Source organism: Phascolarctos cinereus, unplaced genomic scaffold (assembly GCF_003287225.1).
Source record: "Phascolarctos cinereus isolate Bilbo 61053 unplaced genomic scaffold, phaCin_HiC Scaffold_4;HRSCAF=312, whole genome shotgun sequence".
NCBI classification, from domain to species: domain Eukaryota; kingdom Metazoa; phylum Chordata; class Mammalia; order Diprotodontia; family Phascolarctidae; genus Phascolarctos; species Phascolarctos cinereus.
This window is the reverse complement of record NW_027555847.1, coordinates 208,411,918-208,439,819: the sequence shown is the minus strand read 5'-3', so window position 1 is coordinate 208,439,819 and position 27,902 is coordinate 208,411,918. Positions and strand designations below refer to the sequence as shown.

The 27,902-nt window shown below is 40.3% G+C and overlaps 2 protein-coding genes across 3 annotated transcripts in view; one reads left to right on the top strand and one right to left on the bottom strand.

The window, feature by feature from the left end:
• Positions 1–27,902, top strand: part of GDE1 (glycerophosphodiester phosphodiesterase 1) — a 116,557-nt gene that overhangs the window by 39,261 nt on the left and 49,394 nt on the right. Inside the window, exon 6 of one of the 2 annotated variants that reach the window (XM_020965269.2) lies at positions 16,969–23,974. The exons of the other annotated variant lie outside the window; for it this stretch is intronic. Coding sequence (XP_020820928.1) covers positions 16,969–17,026 — 58 coding nt within the window. The 3' untranslated portion in view covers positions 17,027–23,974. Of the gene's footprint in view, positions 1–16,968; positions 23,975–27,902 lie in introns of those variants that run through there. 2 annotated transcript variants of the gene reach the window in all.
• The window catches only part of TMC5 (transmembrane channel like 5), a 104,229-nt gene continuing 81,477 nt past the window's right edge, over positions 5,151–27,902 (bottom strand). The window contains exons 19-23 of the mRNA XM_020965266.2: positions 26,516–26,594; positions 24,496–24,600; positions 14,368–14,433; positions 7,510–7,549; positions 5,151–5,326 (exon numbers count right to left, since the gene is read on the bottom strand). Coding sequence (XP_020820925.1) covers positions 5,232–5,326; positions 7,510–7,549; positions 14,368–14,433; positions 24,496–24,600; positions 26,516–26,594 — 385 coding nt within the window. The 3' untranslated portion in view covers positions 5,151–5,231. The remainder of the gene's footprint in view (positions 5,327–7,509; positions 7,550–14,367; positions 14,434–24,495; positions 24,601–26,515; positions 26,595–27,902) is intronic.

The following is a 27,902-nucleotide window of genomic DNA, read 5'->3' as shown; positions in this document are numbered from 1 at the left end:
TTCCTTTTGCCAGGTAGGGGAGAGCAAATTCAGAGGTGGGGAGGGTGAAACTCTCTTCTCCTATGAGAAGGATTAACAGATACCCTCTTGACTCTAGGGAAGGGAGTGGGAGAAGTGAATGACCAAGGTTGTAAGGAGGAGTTTCAAAACTCCTTAATGATAGATCAAAAACCTCCAGAATCTGCTAAGATGTTTTTAGCTGTTCAAACTTTTCCCTGTCACCTCCATAAAGGAGGATTCTGGGGTGTAGAGGGAAGGGAGTAAGTAAGCCTCAGGTAATCAAAAAGCACCTGAAGTTTTCCCAATTCCCTAGTGCTAATGAAGTACAGAACTCCATGTGCTGAACTCCATTTTGTTTTCTGACCTTCACCTTGTATGCCCTTCTTCACGGAAGTAGGAGTTCCCGCCTTAGAAAACCCACCAAGAAAGATACCCTCCCCAGTCTTATTCCATGATCCTTATATGATCCCAAAGGCAGGATTAACCAATCTCTTGTTTGGCTCCTGTAACTTCCCGCTTACGCAACCACTGACCATTTCCTCTGTGGTCTCTGCCTTTATAAACTCAACCTCTGCCCCTGATTGGGGCTGCTCGATTTGGGTATGTACCCCTTGCAGCCGCGCACTAATAAATCCACATTTCAAATTATGTCTGGGTCTTGCTCACTGATTTCTCTGTACAATATTTGGAGGCCCCAGCGAGATTGCTGTGACAGTAGTGTCACTGCAGAGACCCACCTGGGGAGGACTTCGGCCTCGGGAAGGGGGAATTGCTCTGTTCTGACTTTTAGGGGAGCTGGCCTCTGAAGATGTTCCAGGGCCCCGAAATTCAGAACTGAAAAATATCTTCCCTCCCCGACTCTGACTGTACCTCATTTTAGCCCCTGTGGATCCTGGACCTGGTAAGCCTCTGGAGGTAAGTGTCTGCAGACTTCTGTTTCCTGGTGGAGAATGAGTACTGGACGCAGCAGTAGCTCTTAGTGCCTCAATCTCCTGGGCATCCCGAGACGTCGGGACCACCCCCATACCTGGTTCCTGGTTCCTGGTTTCTGTCCGTCAGCCTGTATCTGTCTTAGTTCTGTTGGCCTGTATCTGTTTCCTGGTTTCTGTCTTAGTTTGCTGATTTCTCTGTACAACACTGAGACAACTGACAGAATTGGGCATAGGCTTCTGGATAGGGCATCTGTCTTTGTCCCCTATGCTGTGGAAGGTGTACCCAGGTCTATGGCCTCAAGCTGAACCAGTGGACCCAGAGCCTGAGAGCATCAAGCTGAGTTCGAGACAGCCTCGTAACTGTCTGCCCGAAAAGCACCTCCAAGCCTTCCTAGGTGCTTGCAGAGTGACCCCAACTGCAGGGCAAGAAAGAAGGAGGGAAGGCTTATATGTCTTCCAGTCTTGGCTGGAGAAAGAACTTAGGGTTAGGCAGCTTCTCCATAGGGGCCACCAAAATGTTGAGCTTTAGGGGTGCTGAGACCCCTAAATCAAACATGTAGGTCCTGCTCAAAAGAGTTCAACCCAAGCCTTCTTTCAGCCAAAGACAAGGTTTATTAGAACATCGGTCATATTGGGCAGACTATTAAGGAGTCTGAACATTAGTGAGCTATTGGCTATATTTTAAGAATCTGAGCACCTTAACAGAGACAAGATGGACCTTATATACAGAAAGACTATGGGAGGGATCTAGGAATGGCCAAGTAATCTTTAGGGACTGTGAGGTAATAGAATGCCAGGGACCTGGACCATGTGGCCAAGGAAAAGTCCAGTGTTTTTCCTTTTTGGGATCCAGATTCCAACCCCATCACCCCCACTTCCCACCCTTAATCCTCTCTAGGCTCCATTCTCCCTTAGCCAGGTAGTCCAGATCCCTGGCGTTCTGTTACCTCACAGTCACCCCAGCTTACTGGCCGCTCCCATCTAGATCCTTCTTAGACCCCTCCTCCAGTCACCCCAAACCACTTAGCCACTCCTAGATCCCTCCCACAGTCTTTCTGTATATAAGGTCTCTCTGACTTCTATTAAGGTGCTCAGATTTTAAAGATCTGGCCCACTTGCACTAGCCATACAAATACTTAGATTCCTTAAGAGTCGGGCCAATATGACGGATTCTTTAAATCTCACTTACCCCTTCCCCCCATTGATGTTCTAATAAACCCTGTCTTTGGTTTGGGTTGAATTCATTTGGGCAGGACCTGCATGTCGTGATTTTGGGGTCTCAGTACCCCTAAACATCAACAATTGGTTGATAGACCTTGCCCTTGACCCTCCAGGAAGGTCTACACAAAATACATTGGTTGACAAAGAGGTAAATGAGCAGACCTTGACAAACCTTTCCAGAGGTCCTCATGAGTACACCTATGGGCTGGTAGAAAGGTAGGCTTCAAGCCAGCAACCAAGGCCACTTGTATGGTCAAGTGTTCACAGTCATCTCCCCATGTTGGGCATTAGAGGGATGAAAAGGGAGATAGGGGCACCAAAAATAGTTGGGGGACTTTCCATGTAATTGAATCACTTCCCACATGCTGGGCTTGGTTACCATAACAATGAAAAATAAAGGTAGAGGTCCTCTAGTTAGCTTCCTGAGATTAAGCAAGTGAATTTTACAATCTGCAGTTTATAGCTCTGGGGCCTAATAGAACTTATAATCACCATCCCTATCATTCATATCAAACTGATTAATACTGATTGAAATAAAAAAGAAGTCCAATTAATCATCTATCACCTCTGGTACAGGGTAGGCACTAAATAAGTGGCAGTTATAATTGAGAGAGATTCAAATAGACTGGTCAATGAGAAGTTCATTATCTCAAGTACCACTTAAAGCCACTTTAGGAGACAATAAGATTCAAGTAGATTGGTCAAAGAAAGAAATACCAAAACTAAGTGAGGCCCCTGGGCTCCTCTGTTCATGGGGCTTAACAAGGGAATAATGATTTGCATTGATAATGCTCTAAAACTCTGAACTACCCCTGCCTCTTTGCCTCAGTGTCCCTGGTTACCTCATCTCCTTACCCAGGGCAGACTTTCCTCTATAAGAATCCCTAGCCCCTCATGGCTAGGGGGCTTCTCCCTTAATCTGGTGTCTACCTTAAGCCACATCTCTCTTTAAAGGCAGAGGAGCCTGCTTGGAGTGTTGTGTTGTGAGGAATAAATGCCTTTACTTGATTTGGAGATAGCCTGAGAAAATTCTTTCAAGACAATGTTTTGTGGTGCCTCTGAACCTCAACATTATTATTGTTGTTATTATTTTATCACGTGAGATATGGTTTTGTGTTCAAAGATTATTTTTTCACTCTTTGCCCAGTGTTAGCTTTATACCAACCACCTTATTAAGATGAATGCCCACTTGGACAGTTGTACATGATTAATGTAGATAACATTTTCTGTAAATCTGAGCTACCTTTCCAATTTGCTGACCTTTGTAATACCCTTGAATGGCTTGGACTTCATCTTAATTGAATAGGCATAGAGTGGGTATTATGTTTCTGTTTCAGCACCTTGGAAAGAAAAGATATAATTTTCCCTCTGTGGGAAGAAGGAACACCACTCCCAAAGGCTGGAGAAAAGATGAGACTGGTGTCACTTTCTGCATGAGGGCCTCTTCAGGTCCCCTCCTACTTTTCTAGCTGCTGGTGTCTTCTCCCACAAGCTTACTTTGTATTTGTTGTTTTTTGCCTATAGACATACTATGTTCTTTCCCCTCTCAGAGTGTAAACTACAGGAGGACCCAGACTTTTTTTTTTGGCAAGGCAAGTGGGATTAAGTGACTGGCCCAGGGGCACAAAGCTAGTGTCAAGTATCTGGTCTGAGACTAGATTTGAACTCAGGTCCTCCTTGTGGACAATGTGGTTGGGAATGTTGCTTCTGCACATCCATCACTCAATCAGTGGTTGAATGCCCGTGTGACAACATTGGAGTCAGTTTGGACTGGGAGGAAGTGTGGGAAATGTCTGGTTTTCATTTCCACAGGAGTGCAGTCTGGGGACTAGGTGGAAGTTGAACAAAAGAAAGCCATAAAGTGGAGTTGGTGGGTGAATGGACAGACCAGTGAAAACTGGTTCTGAGTTTAGGTATAGATTAACACATCAGTATCCCAAGCAGAAGGGATGTGAGTATACCCAAATAAGGCGCAGGGTGGCCAAATTGTGGGGAGTGGGAGATGTAATTAGGGGTGGAGACTCATATGGGGATATGATAGGCTGTAACCTCTATAGTACCCAGCCAATGGGAAAATGGGAAGGAAATTCGAATGGGGAATAGGGAATAAAAAGGTGTGCATCTATCCACACATGTGGGAAGCCCCACCTTCCCAGGTCATTAATAAAGCGTCTTCCTGATTTAACAATGGCTTCATGGAATTCATGATATAGCAAACACTCCTGACTCCAGGGCCATTTAGCTGCCCCCTAGACTTACTTTTGCTATAGTCTCCTCTGTGCCTAGGCTATAGGAGGCCTGTGATTGGTATGTTTGTGTGTGTGTGTTGCAGGTGGGAGTAGGGGCAGGGAATTACTTTCCCTGGAGGGAGAAACAAAAATTGGGCCTTCCAAAGACCAGTAATTGATAATTATATACAAATACAGTGACTGAGAACTAACTGGACCTGACCTGGTTTTGGTTCCCTGGCCAATGAATTGCCTGGGGCTCTGATTATTTGTAAATCTCCCCAACTCTCCCTCATCCCAAGATTCCCAGCCTTTCTTTATGGACTTTTGCTTGTTATGCAAAACAATGTATCTGGTGAAACCCATCCCACCTGCAACCTAGTCATTCTTTCTGCCTTAGTACTTGCCTTCTGGTTTATATAACACTGTTCCCAGTCCTCCTCCTGGGGTACCCCAGCACTTGCTGCATGGCTCCTTGGGCTGCAACTTACTTGCCCCAATTAAAGACTTCCATTTTGTTGTATTGACTCTTTTCATTAAAATTCAGGTTAACAGTTTTCACTGACATTTTGAGGCCCAGATATATAATTTTTAAGTTGTTTTATCATTTGTTCTAAAGTACAAGTTTAAATATGACAATAGTCTTTATTAGAAAACCAAAAACATGCTCTGTCTCAGTTAAAAGTGAACAAAGAATCAGAAGAAACTGCATAGAACTTTCCAATTTTAATTTGGTATTCGCATTGCTGACAATCCCAACTTTCCGACATGAATACTTCCAGCAAGTGGTTGATATGTTTCTTCTGGCAGGAAGCCCAGGGTGTGAATTGTAAAAATTTTTATACTTCCCTCATCTCTCCATTACTGACTGTTGTTTAGCCATCATGGCAAGCCTTAAGGCTTCAGAAGAATCTTCATCTGTTATTCCAGTGTGTTGTCTTGTATCTGGGTTTAACAAAAGTACCATAAATTCGTTTTTCTTTTTTAAAGTTTTATTGCTACCTTTTGCTTTTGCACCACACTTGTTTTTCCTAAATTGCTTTTCCCTTCCCCACTATGTGAACAGTAACAAAGAAAAACATTTAAGGAAAGCCAACGAACACTAGGGCAGTGTCTGACATTGTGATTCGATCCATTTCTGATGGCTCTTGACAGAAATGATCTTGATTGCTAGACTGAGAGGAAGTGTGCTTCCTGTTTAGTTATCCAGGACCAAAGTCACTCATTCATCAGAGTTCAACTGCTTTTTAGTACTATTGTTTGTTTTTGTAATCATTGTATATAATGTTCTCTTTCTTCACTCAGCATCACCTTATACAAGTCTCTCCATGTTTCTCTACATTTCTCATATTTTTATTTCTTATGGTATAATAAAACTCCATTATATTAATAACCATAATTTGTTCAGCCAGTCTTCAATAAGATGAGTACCTATTTTCTTTCAGGTTTTTTTTTCCTACCTCAAAAGTGCTGCTGTGAACATTTATTTGTTTGTATGGATGTAACAGGAATGTAATATTCATTTCTCTGTCAAAAGGTCATACTGACAATAAGAAAGCCCCTCTCTTTGAACAAACCTAGGCAAGTCATTGCATGCCTGCTCTTGAGGTTACTTATTTTCAACCAGGCTCCACTCTAGGGAACTAGAGTTAGACTCACCATAGACATAAAGGGTAAAACAACCAGGATGAGGTATGTTTTCTTACTCCAGATTGCTAAATGCCCCATGACCAGGCCCTTCTCCCAATATGACACTCCCCCTCCCTTTTTTTCCTCCTCAAAGTATAAAAACCTCTTCTGTAAAGTTTTCTTGTTGGACATGCACATACTTAGATATGGGTGACACATGCTGGTGACCCTAATTATTTCAATTAAAGATGCCTTTTTTCCTCCACTAATGAATTTAATTTATTTCAGGACTATTGAGATGTATAGTGACTTTTTTTTTTCCGAGGCAGCATAGCATAGTGGATAGAGAGCTAGCTGTGAAGCCAGGAAGATCTAATTTAAAGTCTTGCCCCTAACTTATACTGGCTACATGATCCTGGGCATCTCTCCTAATGTCTCAGTGCTGTATGCAATTCTAAGACTATAAGTAGTAGAGAAGGTGCTGACCTTCATTGGTAGAGGGAGCTTCTTCATTTGGTACTTCCCTATACCATTGAAATCATAAGTCCAGTGACCATACCTATCCCTATATTTCTGTCACTGATCTCCTTGGGGCTTATGCCCAGTAGTGGAAGGGCTAGGACCAAAGGTTACTAACAGTCCAGTGTCTTCCATAATTACAAATTGTTTTCCAGGACAACTAGACCAATTCTTCCCATAATCCTCTCAGTACTGTTTCTAAGGTTTTTTTTTATCATTTTTGTTAATTTGTAGGTACCAAGTGAAAATAACATTAATCTATCACTCACAATAATAAGGACTAAGACAAAAGGCTGATGAGAAAGTCTGGGTGAAGCCATCAATTCTGAACTGAAACCCAAGGATTTGACCACCTCGACTCAAACCATTTCTTGGGCCTACCTTCTCTCCTATTTTTCTGCCCTTGAAAATGAAAAATGAAAACTCCCTTCTTTGGCTCCTAGAACCAAGTCACTTGAAATTCATACATGGTACTATCCCAAAGAAATGAGGCAAAGGAAAGAAAATTATAAATTTAGAACTGGAAGGGACCATGATGTAGTTGTTGTTCAGTAGTTTCAGTCACATCTGACTCTTTGTGACTTCATTTGGGGTTTTCTTGGCAAAGATATTGGAATGGTTTGCCATTTCCTTCTCCAGCTCATTTTGCAGAAGAGAAAATTGAGGCAAACAGGGTTAAGTGACTTCCCAGGGTCACACAGCTACTAAGTGTCTGAGGGCCAGATTTGAACTCAGGAAGATGAGTCTTTATGACTTCAGGCCTAGTATTCTATCCACTGTGCCACCTTGCTTCCTTCCCTAAGGGACCTCAGAAGTCATCTAGTTTAACCTCCTCATTTTACTGAAGAAACTGAAGTCTAGGAAGGTCATGTGACTTTCCCCTGTGCAAATGACCTTAGAGTCACATACGACTCATAGTTGTCCTTGGAAGTATATAGCTAATACCTTATTTATGACAGTCTGGTAGTTCAATTACTCACCATGGTTAAAATGTTCTTCCATAAACACAGAATTTTGATTCTGAAAAGAGAATAACAAATAAGGATGTCACAATACTATCAGTTTTGTGGAGAAGAGGAGAGCTTAGCCCCTTCCTCCTGATGCATTATTTATATTCACTACTTCTTAAGTGCTATTTTCTTTTTTCTTTTTATTTTTTTAAGGCAATTGGGGTTAAGTGACTTGCCCAGGGTCACACAACTGGTTAAGTGTCAAGTGTTTGGTCTGAGGCCGGATTTGAACTCAGGTCCTCCTGACTTCAGGGCCGGTACTCTATCCACTGCACCACCTAGCTGCCCTTTAAGTGCTATTTTCACTGCCCAAACCCCCCCCCAAAAAAAGAAAAAATCAGGAAAGATACTGTAAGGAGAGGACATTATCATAAATATCTTCCAAACATCTCAGGGACCATAATTCAATAGTTCCTATTATACTGGTAAGAGGATTCAGTAGTCTTATACTATTAAAAGTAACAGCTCATATTTACATAATAGCTTTGTGAGGTAGACAGCGTAAATATTATTATTACCATTTTTCAGATAATCTGATAGCCTAAGTGGGGTTAAATGAGCCTGAAATCACACTCCTACATTGAGAAAGCCTAATTGACAGCAATCAAACTAAAGGTAAGGTCCAGAAAGTAGGCCTCAGGGTAGGTGGTCTGTGGATGTTACTTGAATATTACGTCAAGGCCAGTTTAGAACCTAAAAGTGGCTGACTAGGCTTTATAGTACTAATGATTTAAGGGACATTTGTAACCCTTAGTTATGACATCCAAAATGGTCTTAAATATACTGAGGTCCACTTTTTCATAAATCCTACATGAGCTTTTTGGAATTTTCCTTCCTGTGCAGTCTGTTGTTATTAACTTGGTTGTATCCCCACGTGCAAGGATCTGAAGAGCCATTACTTGTCAGTGTATATATCAGTGCTGAGTGTTTAACTGTTTTTAGTAAAAGAGGATTTAAAAATCTAAAAAAATTATCTGTCTCAATGATTAAATCTTGATATACCTTGACCTTTCATTTGCATTCATTAGTATGAATCTAGTTTACAATATTTGTCATAGTTGTCAGAATTTGGTGACACAGATGATGATTTCCTGGCTCCTTAGGAAGAGAGATGATGGCAGCGTGGGAAGGAATTTGATATTAAAATTAACGTGATGCTGAGCTGGAAGCATTACTATTTCAAAAGCTCTTGAGTTCAAAGTCCTAAGCTGACTTCATTAGGATCAAATGGGAGATGGTGATGGTGATGGTGATGATGATGGTGATGATTTGACCTGTCTGGCACATATTGCCTCCTGTCTTTCCCTGTTGATACCCTGATGCTTAAAGTTAATCAGGGTCTCTATTATAACATGAAGGCCAATATAGTCTTAGCAAGTGGAGGACTATAATGGCCCTTGGCCCACCTATTCTGGGGTACCCTGTTTAGGGTCAAAAGAGCCCCAGTTCCTTTGCAATTTGGATCTTTCTTTGCTACTTTCCTTGGGTAGCCAAATTGGCATATCAGGGTCTAGGCCTTGTGCCCCTTAGGTACCTTCTCTATTCTTCCCTCCGCCATGCCTACCTGCCCAGACTAAGAGTTTAGGTGAAAAAGGAGATGGCCTGGACCCCATATCTACCCTGTGAGTTGCAGTTGGTTGATAAGTTGGTGGGGAAGGCTGGCCCCTTTTCCAAAGGAGTTACTTCCCAGGATAAGGATAAGATCTGTGAGTTTGGTCTGGGAGATGAGGTTATCCTTAGGGCTATTGGTGGCAGCTGGTTGGCAGCTGTTGCTGGTGGTGATAGGGAAATTGAGCCCTTTCTCCACAATGATTCCTACCCCAAAGATGGCTATGGGGGCTAGCCTGAAAACAAGTCTAATGGCCAGTGAGACACTGCTAATCTCTTGGCTTCTGAAGGGAGATGGTAGTCAAGGCAGTAGTGGTAGTTTGACTTGCCTGGAATATGCTGCCTTGTTAGTCTATTCCAAGGGGCCCTGTTGGCTTACTTGCCCAGTGAGTAGCAGTTAATTGGAAGCTGGTAGGGTTGGCTGACCTCTTTTCTACAGGAGTTGCTTCTCAGGATGATGGCCATATAGTTTATGAATGTGTCATTATGTTTCAATTCCAAACCAGAAAAACTAGATTGGCCTGAATCAAATCTTGTCTACAATATTCTCTCCTATGACACATGACCTAGCATTTCATCTGTAGATTCTCAAGGGAAAAGAAATAAACGACTCTATGAGGCCTTGGATTAGTCACTTGAGAAACACATAAAATACGTGTATAGTGTTGTATAATATCAACATATTATTCTTTATCCAGTATATAGTGTATTTGTACATAATAGTTGTTTGCGTATATTCTCCCCCATTAGATTGAGCTCCTCCAGTGCAAGGACTGTCTTTTGTCTTTCTTAGAATTCCCATGGCTTAGCACATAGGTGCTGCTAAACAGATGTTAACTGGCTTATTGAGTTGGTCTTTTTGACTCAAACTGTAAATTCATTGGAACTATCATCTGTCTTTTGTACCCCTCTCCAGTAAATACAAATTTTATACCTAGAAATCCCTGAGAAGAGATAAAGCAGATGAATATATTGTATTGTAAAGGCAGGAATAACCAGGCCAAGGATGATGCAGTAACATTTCATTAATTTGGGGTGAATTGGTATAAAGTCCTAATCCCTTTTGTCTTTTAATGAAATTACAGGATTCCTTGAAGGAAACATACTTTTAATAACTTTCGCATTCCTATTATAACATGAAGGCCAATATAGTCTTAGCAAGTGGAGGACTATAATGGCCCTTGGCCCACCTACTCTGGGGTACCCTGTTTAGGGTCAAAAAAGCCCCAGCCCCTTTTGCAATTTGGATCTTTCTTTGCTACTTGCCTTGGGTAGCCAAATTGGCACGTCAGGGTCTAGGCCTTGTGCCCCTTAGGTACCTTCTCTGTTCCTCCCTCAGCCATGCCTAAGTGCCCAGACTAAGGGTTTGGGGGAGAAAGGAGATGGCCTGGACCCCATTCTATGCTCCATATAATTCTCCACAGCCATGAACAAAATTCTAGTGCCACTTGCCCCCTCAGGAGGACACATCATCTTCCCCTGTCCAACCTGTTTCTGGTGGTCAATGAGTGCTTGAATGGACCTGCTAGCTTAACCTGCTGCTTCCTGCTCTAGTTCTAGGAGCCTTCTAAGATGCATGGGAATTCCCCTCAACATACCTAACCTTTGACTCTGTGTAAGAGGACTTCCCTTTTCCCTGACCTTCTAAATAGTCATGTAAAAAGCGAATATTTCTCTATTGTATTTAATAATTAATTATTGCTTTTTTCTATAATCAAAAGTTTTATAAGCACAATATTAAACATATTAAATAGTAGATTGATGCTGGAACATCTGAGGTTATTATAGTAAGATGCAAGTATAAGATTGAGCCATTTGGCCTAGAACTTTAGAATTAAGTATTTAGCCTTGACATTTGTTACTAGTATATTCCTGTATAAGTTAGGGTCCTTTAATTCCTCATAATGGTATGGGGACAATTAGGCCAAGGGCTTGTAAAACCAGGATATTATTCTGTTAACTTAGTTAATATCTTACCTGTCTCAGTTTGTTACAGTTAAGTAATGTTAAAAGAAGAATGGCTTGTGGCCTATCTTGTAAATGCCTTAAAGGAAGAATCCACTTTAATTAAGGGTTATTTATTTGAACATGACCAGAAGTTGGAATTGTTTTATTGATATGTACTGTTTTAAAATTGATCACCCCATGTATTATGTATGTATTGGAGTCCATCTTTTTATAAAAGTGTTCTATTATTAATTTCTTAGTGGAATCTCACCCTCCTAATGGGGCAATGAATGTGAAAAATAAAACTGAAAACTAGGTTCTAAATTTAAATGAATGTGAAATATAAAAACTGGGTTCTAATTTTCATGTTTTTTAATTTGAGTTTCTTAAACATAACAATTGGCCAAGGCTCCAATTTTGAATTTATAATAATAGAGACATAAGGGTTGAGTTAACTTTTATTATTTGACCTAATTATGGCAAGGTAATTTAAAATTGTGTTAAGATCAATCTTGTAGGAGAGTGAACACAAGGAAGAGGGTCTCTACAAGAAGACAGTCTGCTGGACACTGCTTGAACAGTACTCAGACCAGAAAACTTCATCAGAGGGTGTCTCTCCCAGACAGTTGTGTGAGATGAGACTTCTTAGCTCCTTAAATGGACAATTTATTGTTTACTTTTTCCCCTATGTTATTTAATTACTCTGGGGACAGCTCCCTTGATTTGTCAATGGGTCAATCACTTTCTCCCTCCCCTCTCCCATATTGTTATACGTCCCCAAAACCCCTTGATGAAGTGTTGACCATATCAGTCAGTGATTCATTGAGAAGGTTACACCTCTCATTAGAATCAGATGGAGGAATGTGAAAAATTATTTCTCTAGGTAATCTGTGTCTCTTGGCTCTTTCAGAGCTCCCCCTACACCCTCCCCCACCCCACAGCCTTTTGTCCAAAGTTCTTCAGAAGGACATTTCTGATAATGACATTGCATTGAATATTCTTATCTTGGTCAAGCTCCAAACCCAGGCCTGATTTTATCCTACTCAGGTTCAGGTGGAGACAGATTCCCAAGACTAGGGACAGTATTTCTTTTGCCCAGATGGTGGGTGATGACAACCCTGTTGACCAAGATTGAGTGACCTGGGTCATGTACTCAAAGACCTTCATTTTAATATTTTTATTAATTTTGATCCCAGTATATTGACCAGTCATGGTTGATTGGCATCCCTTGGGAACACCTACTCTTCTAAGGGCATATAACTCTGTATCCCAAAATCCCAAATTGAGCCAGTTCTGACCTGGCCCCCTTAGGGGAGCCCCGTTTTGGACTGTAACTTCAATGCAATGCATGTCAAGCTAGCTTGAGAGAATTAAACCATAGACATACACATCCTAATCTCGTTTTGTCTCTTTCTTAGAGCAGACTGTAATAAATAAATTGAGGTTCACATCACCCAATCTACTTTTGTCATAAGACACCATGCCAAGTTGACTGTATCTAGTACCTGTACCAAACTCCCCAAAGTTCACACACTGAACGATGGATCAGAATGAATCAGGAGTGAATATAGCTGGGCTTTCAAGCTGGCCATTTCCTTTAACTGCGCTAGGGCTTTAATTATCTTACCCTAACAGAACTGTTGTTTCTTGGTAATACTAACTGTCCAGTCATTCTAGAGCTCTACAGAAATGAGAAAATTCCTGTTAGTACTGAAGTAACCCCTCTGCCACCCACCCAAGAAGCAGCTGAGACTTTAGGAAGGCATTTTACCCTAACAGAAATCTGCCTTCTTTCTGGTATGTCTGCCAGCCAATCTAGGTCTATCGCTGGATCTCTCTGCAAGGAGGAATAAAGTCACATTCAAACTGGAGAAACTAGCATGTTGCCTAATGCAACAGCCCCAGCACTTACTTGCTTTGTAACTTAGGGCAAGAGATTTTAACATTCAAAACTTTTGAGTGGAAAGGGACCTCAAAGGCTATCCAGCCTAGGAGTCCCCTTGACAACATCCATAAGTAGTCGACCAGCCTTTGATTTTAACACATCAAGTGAGGGGGAACTCATTTGCAGCTAGATAGCCTCAATGGATAGAGCCCTGAGCCTGAAGCCAGGAAGACCTGGGTTCAAATCCAGATTCAGACACTAGCTATTGTGACCCTGTGTAAATCATTTAACTTCTGCCTGCCTCCATTTCTTCAACTGTAAAGTGGGGATCATAATAGACGTACCTCACAGTGCCTAGCACATAGTAGGCCCTTAATAAACACTTCTTTCCTTCCTTCCTTTCTTTCCCCCCTCTCCCTATCTTCCTTCTTTTCTTCATCCCTCCTTCCCTTCTTTCATTGCTTCCTCCCTCTCTCTCCCTTCCTTTCTTCTTCCTTCCCTTCCTTTTTTCCTTCCTTTCTTCCTTCCCTCTCTTCCTGACTTCCTAAATCCCAAAGCAATCCATTGCACTTTGTGATGGCTCTGATTACTAGTAAGTTTCTCTCTACAGCACAAGTAAATTTTCCTTTCTGTAACTTCCACTTCCACTCAGTCCTGCAGTTTCAAGTGTAATCATCTCATTCTGCTCCAGTATATCCATTTTATTTGGTGTTTGTTAAGTTCAGAATAAAAATATAATAATAAAAAAAGAATTAACCCTCTTGGACAAGTATACTTAATTTTTCACAGTATAATGCTGGGAAACAGCATGAGTTTGTGGGCTCCTCCCAAGCCATGCAGAAACCTATGAGCTCTATTTAGATATAATGATCTCTTATAATAACAACAATAATTATAAAAAATAGCTAACATTTATATAGCACTTATTATGTGGTAGGCAACTGTGCTAAGCACTTTACATTTATTATCTTATTTGTTCTTCACAAACAATCCCTTCAAGGTTAGGTGCTATTATTATCCCCATTTTATAAATGAGTAAACTGAGGCAAACAGCAGTTAATCGACTTGCCTAGGACCACACAGCTATTTAATATCTAAGGTCAAATTTGAATTCAGATCTTCCTGACTCCAGAGTAGTCACTCTATTCAATGTACTGCTTAGCTACCTCTGGCCCCCCCTTTTAAGAGGTGAGAGGTGTAGGTACAGTGCCTTAACTTTGTCCATTCGGCCTCTTACCCTAAGAAAAATTCTGTCTCTGCTTGTCAGATCTGCTGATGACCTATCCAGGCCTTTCCTAGGTTCCCTCCTCAGATAGAAGAACATTCATGTTAGAACCCAAATAACACGGCCTGGAACCTTGCTCTGTGACTAGGGGCAAATATCTTACCCTGAGAGAGGTTCTGCTTCTTCTTGACAGATCTGTTGGCATATCCAGGCTGTTCCTAGACTCCATCTGCAGAGAGCCGAAAAGTCACGTCAAAACCCAAGTCACCTACCATTAAAATTATTTTTAGTACTCATTCTGACTTATTTTATAGGAATAATGTTGAACATGATTTTAAGTCCTTGACTTTTAAGAAGTAACTTCATCGATATTTTTGGTTTTGTATCATCATATCCCTTCCCCTCTTTCACCTAGGGAGCCATCCTTAAAACAAAGAATAAAGAAAGAGAGGAATGAAAAAGTGAACGAAAAAGCTAAATTAAACACATCAACCCAGTCTGACACTGTAGGCAACATTGTATAGCCATAGTCCCCTGCCTTTGCAAAGAAGGGAAGAAGGTATGGAATTATTGTCTTGGGATGATAATAGATATGTGAAGGCATAAACAGGCAAAAAGAAGACAAAACTAGATTTATCTGAGGATGAAATGTGGTTTACTTAGAAAATTCTAGATACTCTGCAAAAAAAAGTGAGACAGTTGATTCAGAAGACCATATAAAACAAACTCATAAAAATCAATAGCATTTCTACATAGCAAATAACAAAATCCAAGAGGAAATAATAGAAAGGAAAGTCCCATTCAAAATAACTACAAAATGCTTAAAATATCTTGGGAGTCAATTTTCATCCACTGTTTTTTATATCTTGGCCCAGACAGGGGAGGAATCCAACTAGAAAGACTGGGAAATTGTCCTGCCCCTTCTCCTAATCCCCAACACTGATTCTATACAGAGTCAGAATCTGGTCACGGACTCTAAATTTTTACAATTTTAATATTCTGATAGGTGAAATTGCTTCTAGGGCCTTGTGCTTTTAAGTGACTCAGTATTGGTTTTAGCTACCTCCTTAATCCAGAATGTCATTGATGATTTTAAGGGAAAGGCAGGAGATGTGGTTATGGGGAGGGGGCAAGATGAGCACATAGGAAAAAAGAAGAGAAGGAGAAGGGGAACTAAGGGAAAAAAGATGAAATGGAAGCCAAAATGATAAAAGAGAGAAAGAGGAGAAAGGGTAACAGAGCTAAAAGGAAGAGAGGGAGAGAGGAGGAGAAGTGAAAAGAAAGATAAAGCAGGAAAAAGAAAATAAAAAATTTCTTTTCAGGGAATGGGAAAGAGGGAAAAGGAGAAAATAAAAGTGAAACACACACAGGAAGTAAGACACAATTAGATGACCAAAATCCTGATATTTGTGACTCTTCTTAGCTTAGCTCATTGTGGATATTCAGGAACAGACGTGGTGGGGAAAATGCATATTGGGGCCTCCTCAGAAACCCTCAAGCTGAGGATAAAACTGCTTCTTCCTTCATATCACCATAGTCATTCAATATAGTATAAGCATTCAATGCAACATGTTTAGAAAATCCCTGCCCTTGGAGAACTTTCAGAAGTCAGTCCCATTTGGGCAGCAGGTATACTATGAATCCTGTACAAAATCCCTTTGTATGGTCTTTTTTAGTTTACAAAATACTTTCATTTCATTAGTATTCTATAATCTTTGATATTTGATTACATAACTCCATGAGAAGGCTCTTGTCCTAGGCCCCACAGCTGACAGAGCTGGGACTGGAGCTCAAATCTAACTCTCACCTCAGTGCTCCTGTTATGACAGATAGAGTGACAGCATGGGGTAGTGGATAGAATGCTAGGTTGAGTCAAGAGCATCCAGGCTAAAATTTTGCTTCTGACAATGGCTGTGTGATGCTGGGGAAGTCACTTAATGCCAGTTAATATTTTTTTGAGGTTTTAAAAGTCCTTTACACATGTTATCTCATTTTATCCAACTGTTCTGTGAAATAGGTACTATTATTATCACTATTTTACAAATAAGGAAACTGAGGCTCAGAGAAGTCATGCAACTGGTAAATGTTTGAGGTGAGATTAGAACTCAGGTCTTTCTGATTCCAGGTCCATACACTATGCCAGGCTGCCTCTCTGAGTTGTAGTGAGGATTAAAGGAGATCACTTATGCAAAATTCTTTGCAAACTTTAAAACACCATACAGATGTTGGTTATTACTAAATGAATGAACAGGTGTTTATGTTTCATTTATGTTTTTCACATCTCTGATATGTGTTGGTAGCCTCTTCTACATTTTTTTTTGACTGGACCCATGATTTCATTGGTACAGGGAGCACAGGGTGAGAAACGTCATCTACCAGGGCAGCCTGGCACTTTCTCTACAATTTCTAGTCTTAGAAATTTCCTTGGGGGCAATGAAAGTTTAAGTGACTTGCCCCCAGATGTGAAGTCAGTAGTTGTCCCTAGCAGGGGACTTGGACTGGGCTCCCTAGACTCTAAGGTCATGTCTCTATCTACTATTGCATGGCTGCCTCTACTATATTAAGCAGTTGAATTTTTAAAACCATTTCTTTTATTTCTTTTGTAACAAAAATTAGCAAGCAATTCCAAGGTGTGTATATTGGGGACACCTCAGTTAAAGGGCTCAGTGATCTTGATACACTGTTAAACCTTGAAAACGGGTAAGGTTTGTTAGTATATTGGATTATATATCACTAACACAAAGTTTCATTGTTTTATTTTCAGATACATGGTTTCTCAACATGATCAGAGTACAGAACGAACCCCACCCTTGAATGAATGAACTTGTGCTCTTCTCATATTTTGTTCCCATTTTTTCCCATTTTTGTCCAAAGAATCAAAAGCTTAATTTATTTTACAAAGCTTTTGGCTTCCTTTCTGGCTGTTGGTGGTCCTTTAGTTTGTGAGTTGGGTAGTCTATTGTTTGTTTACCATTCTTGCATTCCTAAGTTTGTCATCATAGCACAAACTACCTCCTGATCCTCAGCTACTTGACAGACATTATCAAGAATTTTTAATTCATCATGTGATTCTCTGAGAGTTTCTGCACACCCTTCTTGCCTTGTGTAAAAACCACAGCAATATTCTGCCCTTCATTCCTTATTGTGGACTAACATTCCAATGTGTAAATTGCTGCAGCTAGTGCTGAGATCTTGAACATTTCTGCCTTGCTCTTCATGGGTATCTCATTGGTCAGTCTTATGTAAACATTAATCCAATTCATTTTTTGTCTTTTGACATACTCTCCATTCAAGTCAATTATTGTATCAGAGTTTGAGAATAAGGTTGATTTACTGTATTATCTACTCAATCATCCACATACACCATACCTTGCAGTCAGTTTTTGTTGCAAAATCCACTTTGTTTTATAGAAGGTCTTTTCTAAAACTTGGGACTTTCTCTAGCATTCTAAAGAAGTCTCCTCACCTTAGAAGTTCACTCCACTTCTGGACATCTCATACTAGAGTTAAACTCCTCCCCATAGCTTCTTCCTCTGATTATCTGGTTCTTGCCTGAACCTTCCTTTTAAGGAAAATACTCAGGCCAGCCACATCCTCATTTCTCTCTAGACTCCCTCCACTCCTGACTTTCTGGACTTTCTCTACCATCCCTCCACCTACCTTCTCTCCACCTCTACCCCCTTTTCAGCTTCCTTTTATGTATTGTCTTCCTCCGTTAGAATGTAAGTTCCTTGAGTTTAGGGGTTGTCTTTTAGCTTATCTTTGTCTTCTCAGTGCTTAGTAAAGTGGCTGGTACACAGTAAGTACTTAATAAATGCTTCTTAACTTGACTTAAATCCTCTGGAATTTTCAGCTTTATGTTTGGACTTTTTATGATGCGTGACAAGATTGTTGAACAAAACACAGTTGTCTACAAAAAGCAAATGAGCTGTTGCTAACAACATTGGTTTTACTTTTGTAATCCAGGGGCTAGGACAATGGCTCCAAAGTAGCCACAGATCAATTTCAGGATATTTCATCTTCTTGCAACAGCCCTTTATGGATATTGATCTTTTTGAAGTTCCATGATAATTCTTTCATCGATGCATCTGGTGCTGCTTTCATCAGTACATCCCATTTATACAGAGATTTTACACAGTTCTTTCCTTACAACAACTCTGTGAAATAGGCAATGCAGCTCTTATTGCCCCTGCTTTACAAATAAGAATCACAGAGTTAGAATTAGAAGGAACCTCAGAAGCTTCAGGAAATTAAGTGACCTGCCCAAAGACACAGAGCTATTATGTGACAGGGCTGATTTCATATGATTTCAAGGTTCTACCCACCATGCCATGCTGTTACATGAGCATCAGTTAAACAAATTGGAGATTTTTAGACTGGAGAAGGGAAAACTCAGGGAAGGGGCAGGTACTATCTTCAAATATGAAAAAGGCTATCACATGGAAGATTAAACTTGTTCCATTCAATCCCTCAGAGAGGAAAGGGCAATGGGTTCAAGCTGCAAAAGGCAAATAAATATGGACTTGATATAAGGAAACAAACTTCCTAACAAGTAGAGCCATTTAAAAATGGAATGGGTTGATTGGAGAGGTGATAAGGTTCTCTTCTTTGGAGGTCTGAAGTGAAGGCTTGATAACTACTTGTGTTGCTGTTGAGTTGTTTTTCAGTCATATCTGACTCTTTCTGACCCCCTTTGGGATTTTCTTGAGAAAGATACTAGAGTGGTTTGCCATTTTCTTCTTCAGCTCATTTTATAGATGAGGACAGTGAAGCAAATACGGTGAAGGTGCCCAGGGTCACACAATTAGTAAGTGTTTGAGGCCAGATTTTAACTCAGGTCTTCCTGATTCCAGGCCCAGTGCTCTATCCATTATGCCACCTAGCTGCCCAGCTACTTGTAGAGTATATTATAATGAGGATTCTTTTTCAGGTATGCTTTGGACTAAATGGTGGCTGAGATCCCTTCCTGAATCTGAATCTGAAATTCTATGATTCTGTGATTGAGTGGACACATCCTGGTGTGATTGGATTGACTTCACTGATGTGCAAGGCCCTTTTTTCCCTTGATAATTAATTAATTCTTTTTAGTTTTCAACATTTACTTCCCTAAGATTTTGAGTTTTAAATATTCTCCCCCTCCTACTCCTCTCCCCTTCCCCCACCCCCAAGGTGGTACACAATCTGATATAGGCTCTACTTATACATTCATATTAAGCATATTTTTCTATTAGTCATGATGTAAAGAGGAACCATAAAAAGGAAGCAATAAAATTAAACAACAAAGGAAAAGGAGAGCAAATTGTATGCTTCCATCTGCATTCAGACTTCATAGTTCTTTGTCTGGATGTGGATAGCAGTTTCCATCGTAAGTCTTCTTAGAGTTGTCATAGATTCCTGCATTGCTGTGAAGAGCTATGTCTATCAAAGTCAGGCATTATACAATGTGGCTGTTACTGCATACAATGTTCTCTTGGTTCTATTCATTTCACTATGCATCAGTGCATGTAAGTCTTTCCAGGTTTTTTTGAAGTCTGCCTGCTCATTGGTTCTTATAACACAATAGTACCATTACATTCACATATCACAACTTGTTCAGTCATTCCCAATTGATGGGCAGCCCCTCAATTTCCAATTCTTTGCCACCACAAAAATAGCTACTACAAATATTTTTGTACATGTGGGTCCTTTTCCAGTTTTTATGATCTCTTTGGGATCCAGACCTAGAAGTAGTGTTGCTGGGTCAAAGGGTATACACAATTTTATAGCCCTTTGGGCACCAATGCCGAATTGCTCTCCAAAATGGTTGGATCATTTCACAACCCCACCAACAGTGCAATAGTGTTCCAATTTCCCCACATCTTCTCCAACATTTATCATTGCCTTGTTTTGTCATGTTAGCCAATCTGATCGGTGTGATAGGTACCTCAGAGTCCTTTTGATTTGTATTTCTCCAATCAATAGTGATTTAGAACAACTTTTTCCATATGATTATAGATAGCTTTGGTTTCTTCCTCTGAAAACTGTCTGTTCATATCCTTTGACCATTTATCAATTGGAGAATGACTTGTATTCTTATAAATTTGACTCTATATTTTAGAAATGAGGCCTTTATCAGAGACACTGGTTGTAAAAAAATTCTTTCCCAGTTTTCTGCTTTCCTTCTAATCTTGGTTGCATTGGCTTTGTTTGTGCAAAACCTTTTCAATTTAATGTAATCAAAATTATCCATTTTGCATTTCATAATGTTCTTTATCTCTTGTTTGGTCATCAATTCTTCCCTTCTCCATAGATCTGAAAGGTAAACTATTCCTTGCTCTTCTAGTTTGCTTATGGTGTCAGTCTTTATATCTAAATCCTGTACCCATTTTGACTTGGTATAGGGTGTAAAATATTGGTGTATGCCCAGTTTCTGTCATACATTTTTCCAGTTTTTCCAAATAGTTTTTGTTAAATAGAGAGTTCTTATCCCAGAAGTTGGAGTCTTTGGATTTATCAAACAGTAGATTAGTATAGTCATTGACTGTTGTGTCTTGCATACCTAACCTATTCCACAGATCCACCACTCTATTTCTTAGCCAGTACACCAAGTAGTTTTGATGATTTCTGCTTTACAAGGCCTTTTTGTAATGCACAAACACAGCCTGTAAGATCTGGATAGCCGTTGCATTTCTTTTGTAATCACTGTGATTGGGCAGCCATTTTTAGTGTAGTGTTGTGGAACAACCACTGAATCTGGAATCAGAGGACCTGGGTTCAAATTCCTCCTCTCTTGCTTGATACCTGTATGACCTTGGGCAATCCGCTTAACTTCTTTAGGCTTTAGTTTCTTCATCTGTAAAATGAAGGGGTTGTACCAGATGGCTTCTGAGATCTCTTTTGGCCTTAGCTCTATGATCTTATGATCTCCCTTCTTCACAACAGCTAGTAAGTGTCAAGTGTTTGGTCCAAGGCCAGATTTGAATTCGGTTCCTCCTGACTTGACGGCCAGTACTCTATCCACTATGTCCTTCTTGATATGTGCATGACAAATTTGTAGATTCACAAAGGGATAGTGATGGGGATGTAATTTCTGAAAATTTTTCTTAGTGCCAATTTCTTAGAAGCAAGAGAGATATTAGTTTTCAATGTTTTCCATATTTGAAGGCCCACTGAAGGCTCACATAAAGATTCTTGCAATGGTTTTCTAATTGTTTTTCTTGGATCAAGTCACTCCCTATTCCAATCCATCCTCCACGCATCTGCCCAAGTGAATTTACTGAACAAGTCTGACTATGTCACTCCCTCTCTCCCACCCCACTCAATAAACTCCAATGGTTCCATCTTACCTCTAAGATCAAATACAAACTATTATGTTGACTTTTAAATATACCCTGGGCGAGTCTTAACCTCTTTTTTCCTCAGTTTTGGTGTTTTTTTTTAAAGTGTGAACCTATCCACACTTTTTTTTAAAAGTGTGAGTACCCAAGAGTACTGTGCGCAACATAGCTTTATCTGCCTTTAAATATTAAGGATAGATGACATCATTTTGGGGGACATTTTTTATTTTTATATCCATTTCAAAATAACATTAATGGGTTCTTATAGAAACAGCTCCATAAGAAGGTAGTAAGGGATCTTCAGCAGAATTAGAAGATACTACCACTGCCTTTTCATACATTCCATTATTCAATTCAATTTGACATTGATTCATGCCTGCTATATGCATGTTAGATGCTACTGATACCAAGACAAAACAGAAACAATCCCTCATCATTTTGCCCAAAGATTCTCACAATAGTCTTCTAAATGGTTTGAGTCAAGCTACTCCCCGTTCCAATCCATTCTCTACACAGCTGCCAAAGTGATTTTCCTAAAGATCCTTGAACCCAGGTCCTCTGATTCCAGAGTCAGTACTTACTCCCCAACATTATGGCAAACATGGCCACCCATCACAGTGACTACCTTCTCTCCCCTCCCCCCTAATAAACTTCAATTGCTCCATGTAACCTCTAAGATCAAATACAAACTCCTGTGTCTGACTTTTAAACAACCTAGCCCCAAACCACCTTTTCCAGCCTTATTTATACATTACTCCCTCTTCCTATATTTTGCATTCCAACCAAGTGGTCTTCTTGCTGTTCCTCACACACAATTCTACATTTTTAGTCTCTATGCCTTTACACTAGTCAACAAACATTTATTAAATGTCTACTATATGCCAGGCACTGTTTTAAGCACTGGAGATTCAAATATGGGGGGGAAGGGGAGTCCCTGCCCTCAAGGAGCTTACAATCTAATGGGGAAAACAACACATAAAGGAAGCTGAAAAGCATAGTGAGGGGAGGAGGAGAAAGCACCCAACAGGGGGTCATAGTGGAGAAGTCAGTCAGAGAAGACTGAAAGTAGTGCAGCCAGGTGAGAAATGAGGAGATGTCTCTCCTTAAATGGAGGTTTGGAGTTCAAGGCCTTACCCTCCAATCAGAGAGGCAACGGGTAGTGACAAGGTGGAGGACCAAGACTGATGAGATCTTGCAGGGTGATGAGGTTATCCCAATAGATGTCCTCTGTGCCGGGAATGCATTCCTTTCTCATCTATACTTCCTGAAACCACGGTTTTGAAACTCATCAGTGCTACCTTCCTCCCTTCCTCAGATGGCTTTTCCTGATCCTCTCAGCAACTAGAGCCCTCCCCTTCAAGGTTTCCAGATAGATATATATATATATATAGATATAGATATAGATATAGATATATACACACATATAAATATACACACACACACATACATATACATATATATATATACACACACGCATGCACGCACACACACACACACACACACACACACACATATATATATATGTACAGGCCCATTTGTATGCATGTTTCTTCTCTGTTAGAATGGGAGCTCCCTGAAACCTGAGACTTTTACTTTTGTCTTTGTATTCCCAGAGTCCAGGAGAGTTCCTGACACAGAGCAGACACTTCCCTCATTCACCATTGTTGCTTCACTTTGGATGAGCACTCACAACATTCTCAGAAAAATTTTTACTCTTGAAGCTTCCAGAAATTAGCTCTATTTAGTCAGTATAAATAATATTCATCCCTTACATTTATATAGCCTTTGGGAGTTTACCTATGAGAAAAATGATTATTTCTCTCTTGTATCTAGTAACTAATTACTGAATCAGGACCAAGTTTTTTCCCCCTTTCTACTTCTTCATTCAGAAATCAACCAGTATGGGAAATCTTGAGTAAAGACTTACCCAGGCTAAGATCTAATCAAAAAGAAAATGAAATTCTAAGTTTAGGTTAATGGGTAGATTCCTGCTCATTGTGTTTACTTAAGACAGGTCTGGGAAAATGTGGATTCTCCCTTTTGTCAGACAGGTGATATGGAAATTGATAAATCTCTTTGACCAGGACTTGGGTGATCCAAGTCACTGTACCTGAAGATGCTCATTGTAATTGAGAAAGTTGATTCACTGAGAACCCCTACTCTATTCCAATTAATATTAATCAATTTGATATGATAAGGGTAATGATTATAAGACCTGTATATTTGGCCCCAGAGCTGTGAGCTGCAGATGGTAAGATCACTTATGTAATCATAGGAAGGAAGCCACAAGCTCTCTACCCTTGTTATTCCTTGTCATGGTGACCAAGTCCATTGTGGCAGAGGTGACTCAACTACATGCAAAGTCTTCTAAATTTATTTTTGTACCTTCTGACCATTCTATCTTGTCCAATATGAACAGATGTTGATCTTATAATAAAGTGCCTTTGGCTCAGAGCTCTGCCTCAGTCTCTCATTATAGGTTGGATAATTTTTATCCCCACATAATATAGCCAGCTTCTCATAATAATATTCATTCTCTCATTGCTCACTCTTCCAAGCATATATAAACTGTGAACCCACTTTGAGGGGTCTTTGGCATTCAAGAGTGCCACTGACCTCTTTTATTAATAAATATGCTAGCCTTATTAATAAAATGATTAAATTACCCAGAAACTATGTCTCTCAAACTTTTAAAATATCACACCTATATTATTTCATTTATCAGTACTCATAATATCCCTTGATGGAATTAGGGAAGGAAAATTTAAAAAAAAAACAAACAGATCGGGGAGATAGGGTTTAGAAAGTATAAGTGGTTTATGCCTTAGAGCACCCAGGCATTTTATGACCCAGCTGGGACGAGAATCCATGCCTTCTGATTTTTTGGCCAGGACTCTTTCCATTACTACACCTCATCAAGGTTCAAAGGGAAGTATAGGAGAAGCCCAGACTCAGCGTTAGGACTTGAGACTCACCTCCTGTTCTCTCCTTTCTTGAGCTGGTGGGAAAGTACTTGGTTTCTTCTGGGAGTCCTGGAGCTTTAAAAGCTTCTCCACAAGAAACATCTTGTCTTTTCCTTCCTGTCCAAAACAAGAGTGGTATGAAGCTATGGGGAACAGGTGGCCCAAGTGAGGGAAGACTCTTGGAAAAAGGAAGTCGTTTGATTTTCATACTCCATTAGAACATTCAGTTTGGAAAAAGGGTTAGAAGAATTGGATGAAGAACAGCCACCATGTTTTTTTCTTGGTGTGAAATGAAATTGTTACAGATTTTGACTAAAACACCAACACCTCATTTTCTCTTCCTTCTCTAATGGGCCCATGCATAGTGATGCATCCCTCTGAATCTAGAAAATTGGAGGTGCTTTTGGTCTTGGTGCCAGAAGGAGTATTATATTTTCCTAGACCTCTTGGGCAAAATTATGACAAATATGAACTTGCCTTCTGCATTCTTCCTTTTTTTCCCCTTTTCTTGGCATCTTTCTTCACATCTCCCTCCCCATTCTGGTAGTCACTCTATGTGCCCTAATAAATCCTAGATCTACCCTTCCTGACTCATTTCCATGCAATGCCTCTTCTCCAACCACTCCCCAGAGATTGTCCCAGCCTTGCATTTCCCTGTCCCTTAAAGGTGATGTAGACTTTCTCTATTTCATTTCCTCAAGAGCATAAGGCCTCAACCAGTGAAGTTAATGAAGTAAACTGCGCCAAGAGATCAGATCTAGGAAAACTTCTTCCAAGCATTAATATATGAGTATTTTAACCGAGACCTGGGCACAATGCCCTACCCAGGTGATTAGTGACTCTCACATTTTCAGACCAGTAATTCTGTAGATAAGGTGTGTTTGGTCAAGTTCTTTGTAAATTGCTCCATAAGGCAGTAAGTCCTCTGTAGAGGCTCAGCCACTTGTCTGAGACACTGTAGATGAGATTCATAATTCATGTATGGGTTGTAACGGGTAACCTTGGAGGACCCTTCAAATGTTGAGATTCTATGATTCTAAGTAGCTACACCTACTCATGTATGTGTAGGGCCAGTCCATCCTATACGTCTGACTCGGAGTAAATCCAAATTCTCCTGAGTTCTGTCACTCAGGTCATTTAGATCCAAGTTTCCCTCCCTCCCTTCCTTCTTTCCTTCCTTCCTCCCTCCGTCCCTCCGTCCCTCCCTCCCTTCCTTCCTTCCTTCCTTCCTTTCTTTCTGTGAGGCAATTGGGGTTAAGTGACTTGTCCAGAGTCACACAGCTAGTGAGTGTTATGTGTCTGAGGCTGGATTTGAACTCAGGTCCTCTCGACTCCAGGGCTGGTGCTCTATCTACTGTGCGTAGCTGCCCCTAGATCCAAGTTTCTTAAAGAATGTTTTCTCAAACTGTCTCACTGTATACAGAAACTTATTCACGGTGATGACAGCTATATGATGATTCTGGGATACATGACGGAGGAAATAAATCTCTCCTACTACCAAACCCCAGTGGATCAGTGACCCATACACACCCTTGTTATTAAACAGAATTTTAGTCCAAGGATAACGCCCATGACATTTATATAATTAGGAAATCTAATTTTTTCTTTATCCTCCCCCCCAGAATATCCATAAGCTCTTCAGTTTTTTAGCAGAGGAGTTCTTAACCTTTTTTATTTCATGGACCCCTTTGGCAGTCTGGTGAATCTTAGGGGACCCTTCTCAGAATAATTTTTTAAATGCATAAAATAAAATATGGGATTGTAAAGGAAACTAATTATACTGAAATATAGTTATATGTACATATACATACATATATACACATACATATGTATATATGCATACATCTATATATACACTTGTATACATATTTACACACACACACACACACACACACACACACACCCAAGTTCATAGACTCTAGGTTAAGAGCTTTAGGCAGGACCCAGTGAGGAAATGGGACCCATAGAACACTTTTATGATTATTTTCAAGTTTAAAAGAGAAAAAGAGAACAACAATAGTAAGAAACTTGCATTGATGATCTGTTCATGTAGGAGTTTGATCATGATCTTCCTTCCCTCAATTATCTGCCAGTAAAGGTATGTGATTATCCTTAAAAAGAAAAGAAAAGAAAAAAAATGCAAATAATTCTGGCAGAGATCTATGGTATTGTGTTAACAAAGCAAGTAAGGAAGGACAATTGAGCTCTGAAGGCAAGGCAGCTATGCAGCTAGTACCCCCAAGGAATACAACATCTCTCTCATGCTACTATATTGTACATATGCACAGGGGAAAATAGGACTTCTACATGTGTTCCTGTAATACTAGTTAGCATTGACATGATACTTTAAGGTTTGCAAAGCACTTTATATGTGTTGGCTTCTTTGATCCTCACAACAATCCTGGGAGGTAGGGGTTATTATTATTCCCATTTTACAGATGAGGAAACTGAGGCAAACAAGGTTAAACAATTTGCTCAGTTTGCTCAGGGTCACTAGCTACTAAGTGTCTGAGTGACTCAAGTCTTCCTGACTCCAAGTCCAACACTCTATCCACTGCATTTTTATAACATCAGATCATAAAATCTGGTCCACAAAGAACACTAAGGGGATTTGGCTATAATGAATCAGAGCCTTCCAATCTCTGCTTCTGTTGTCATTCAGTCATTTTAGACTCTTTGTGGCCCCACTTGGGGTTTTCTTGGCAAAGATACTGTAGTGGTTTGCTGTCTCCTTCTCTGGCTTTTTTTACAGATGGGGAAACTGAGGCAAACAAGAGTAAGCGACTTGTCCAGGATCAGATAGCTAGCTAGTAAGTGTCTGAAGCCGGATGTGAACTCAGATCTTCCTGATTCCAGGCTGGGTTCTCTATCCACTGTGACACCCAGTTGCTCCATCTGCTTCTGACTTCTGGAATTCAAACTCATACATCAGCTATTGTCCTATGCTAGAACTTCCCTCAGCACCGGGGCCTCCTTGCCTGAGAACATTCAACCATTACTGTGGCCTTCTCACCCTGGAATATCCTTCTGTCAGATCAGCCCCCTTCTCCCACTGGTGAGTTTCTCTTGGGTCTCCATTTTGTTGAGGGGACTAGCCTGGTTAGCCTTCATTCCCCTCCTGGCTCTGACCTTGACTTCTGGACTTCAAAACCATGCCCCCTGTACCAAGTACCTTTACCCCACTTTTTAAAACTCTTTTTTGTGTCTTGTCTCTTTGAGGCAGGGGTTGTCTTTCTTTCTGTCTGTATTTGTATCTTCAGTATTGGCACAGTGCCTGGCACACAATAGGTGCTTAATAAATAGTTGTTTCTTTGCTTCCTTTCTTCCTTGAGGCCAGTGACAGTACATTCTGAAGCACTCCCTTTGGGTCACAAACCTTTTCGATTTTTGGTGGTCGGCTTAAAAGCAACTGAATTGTC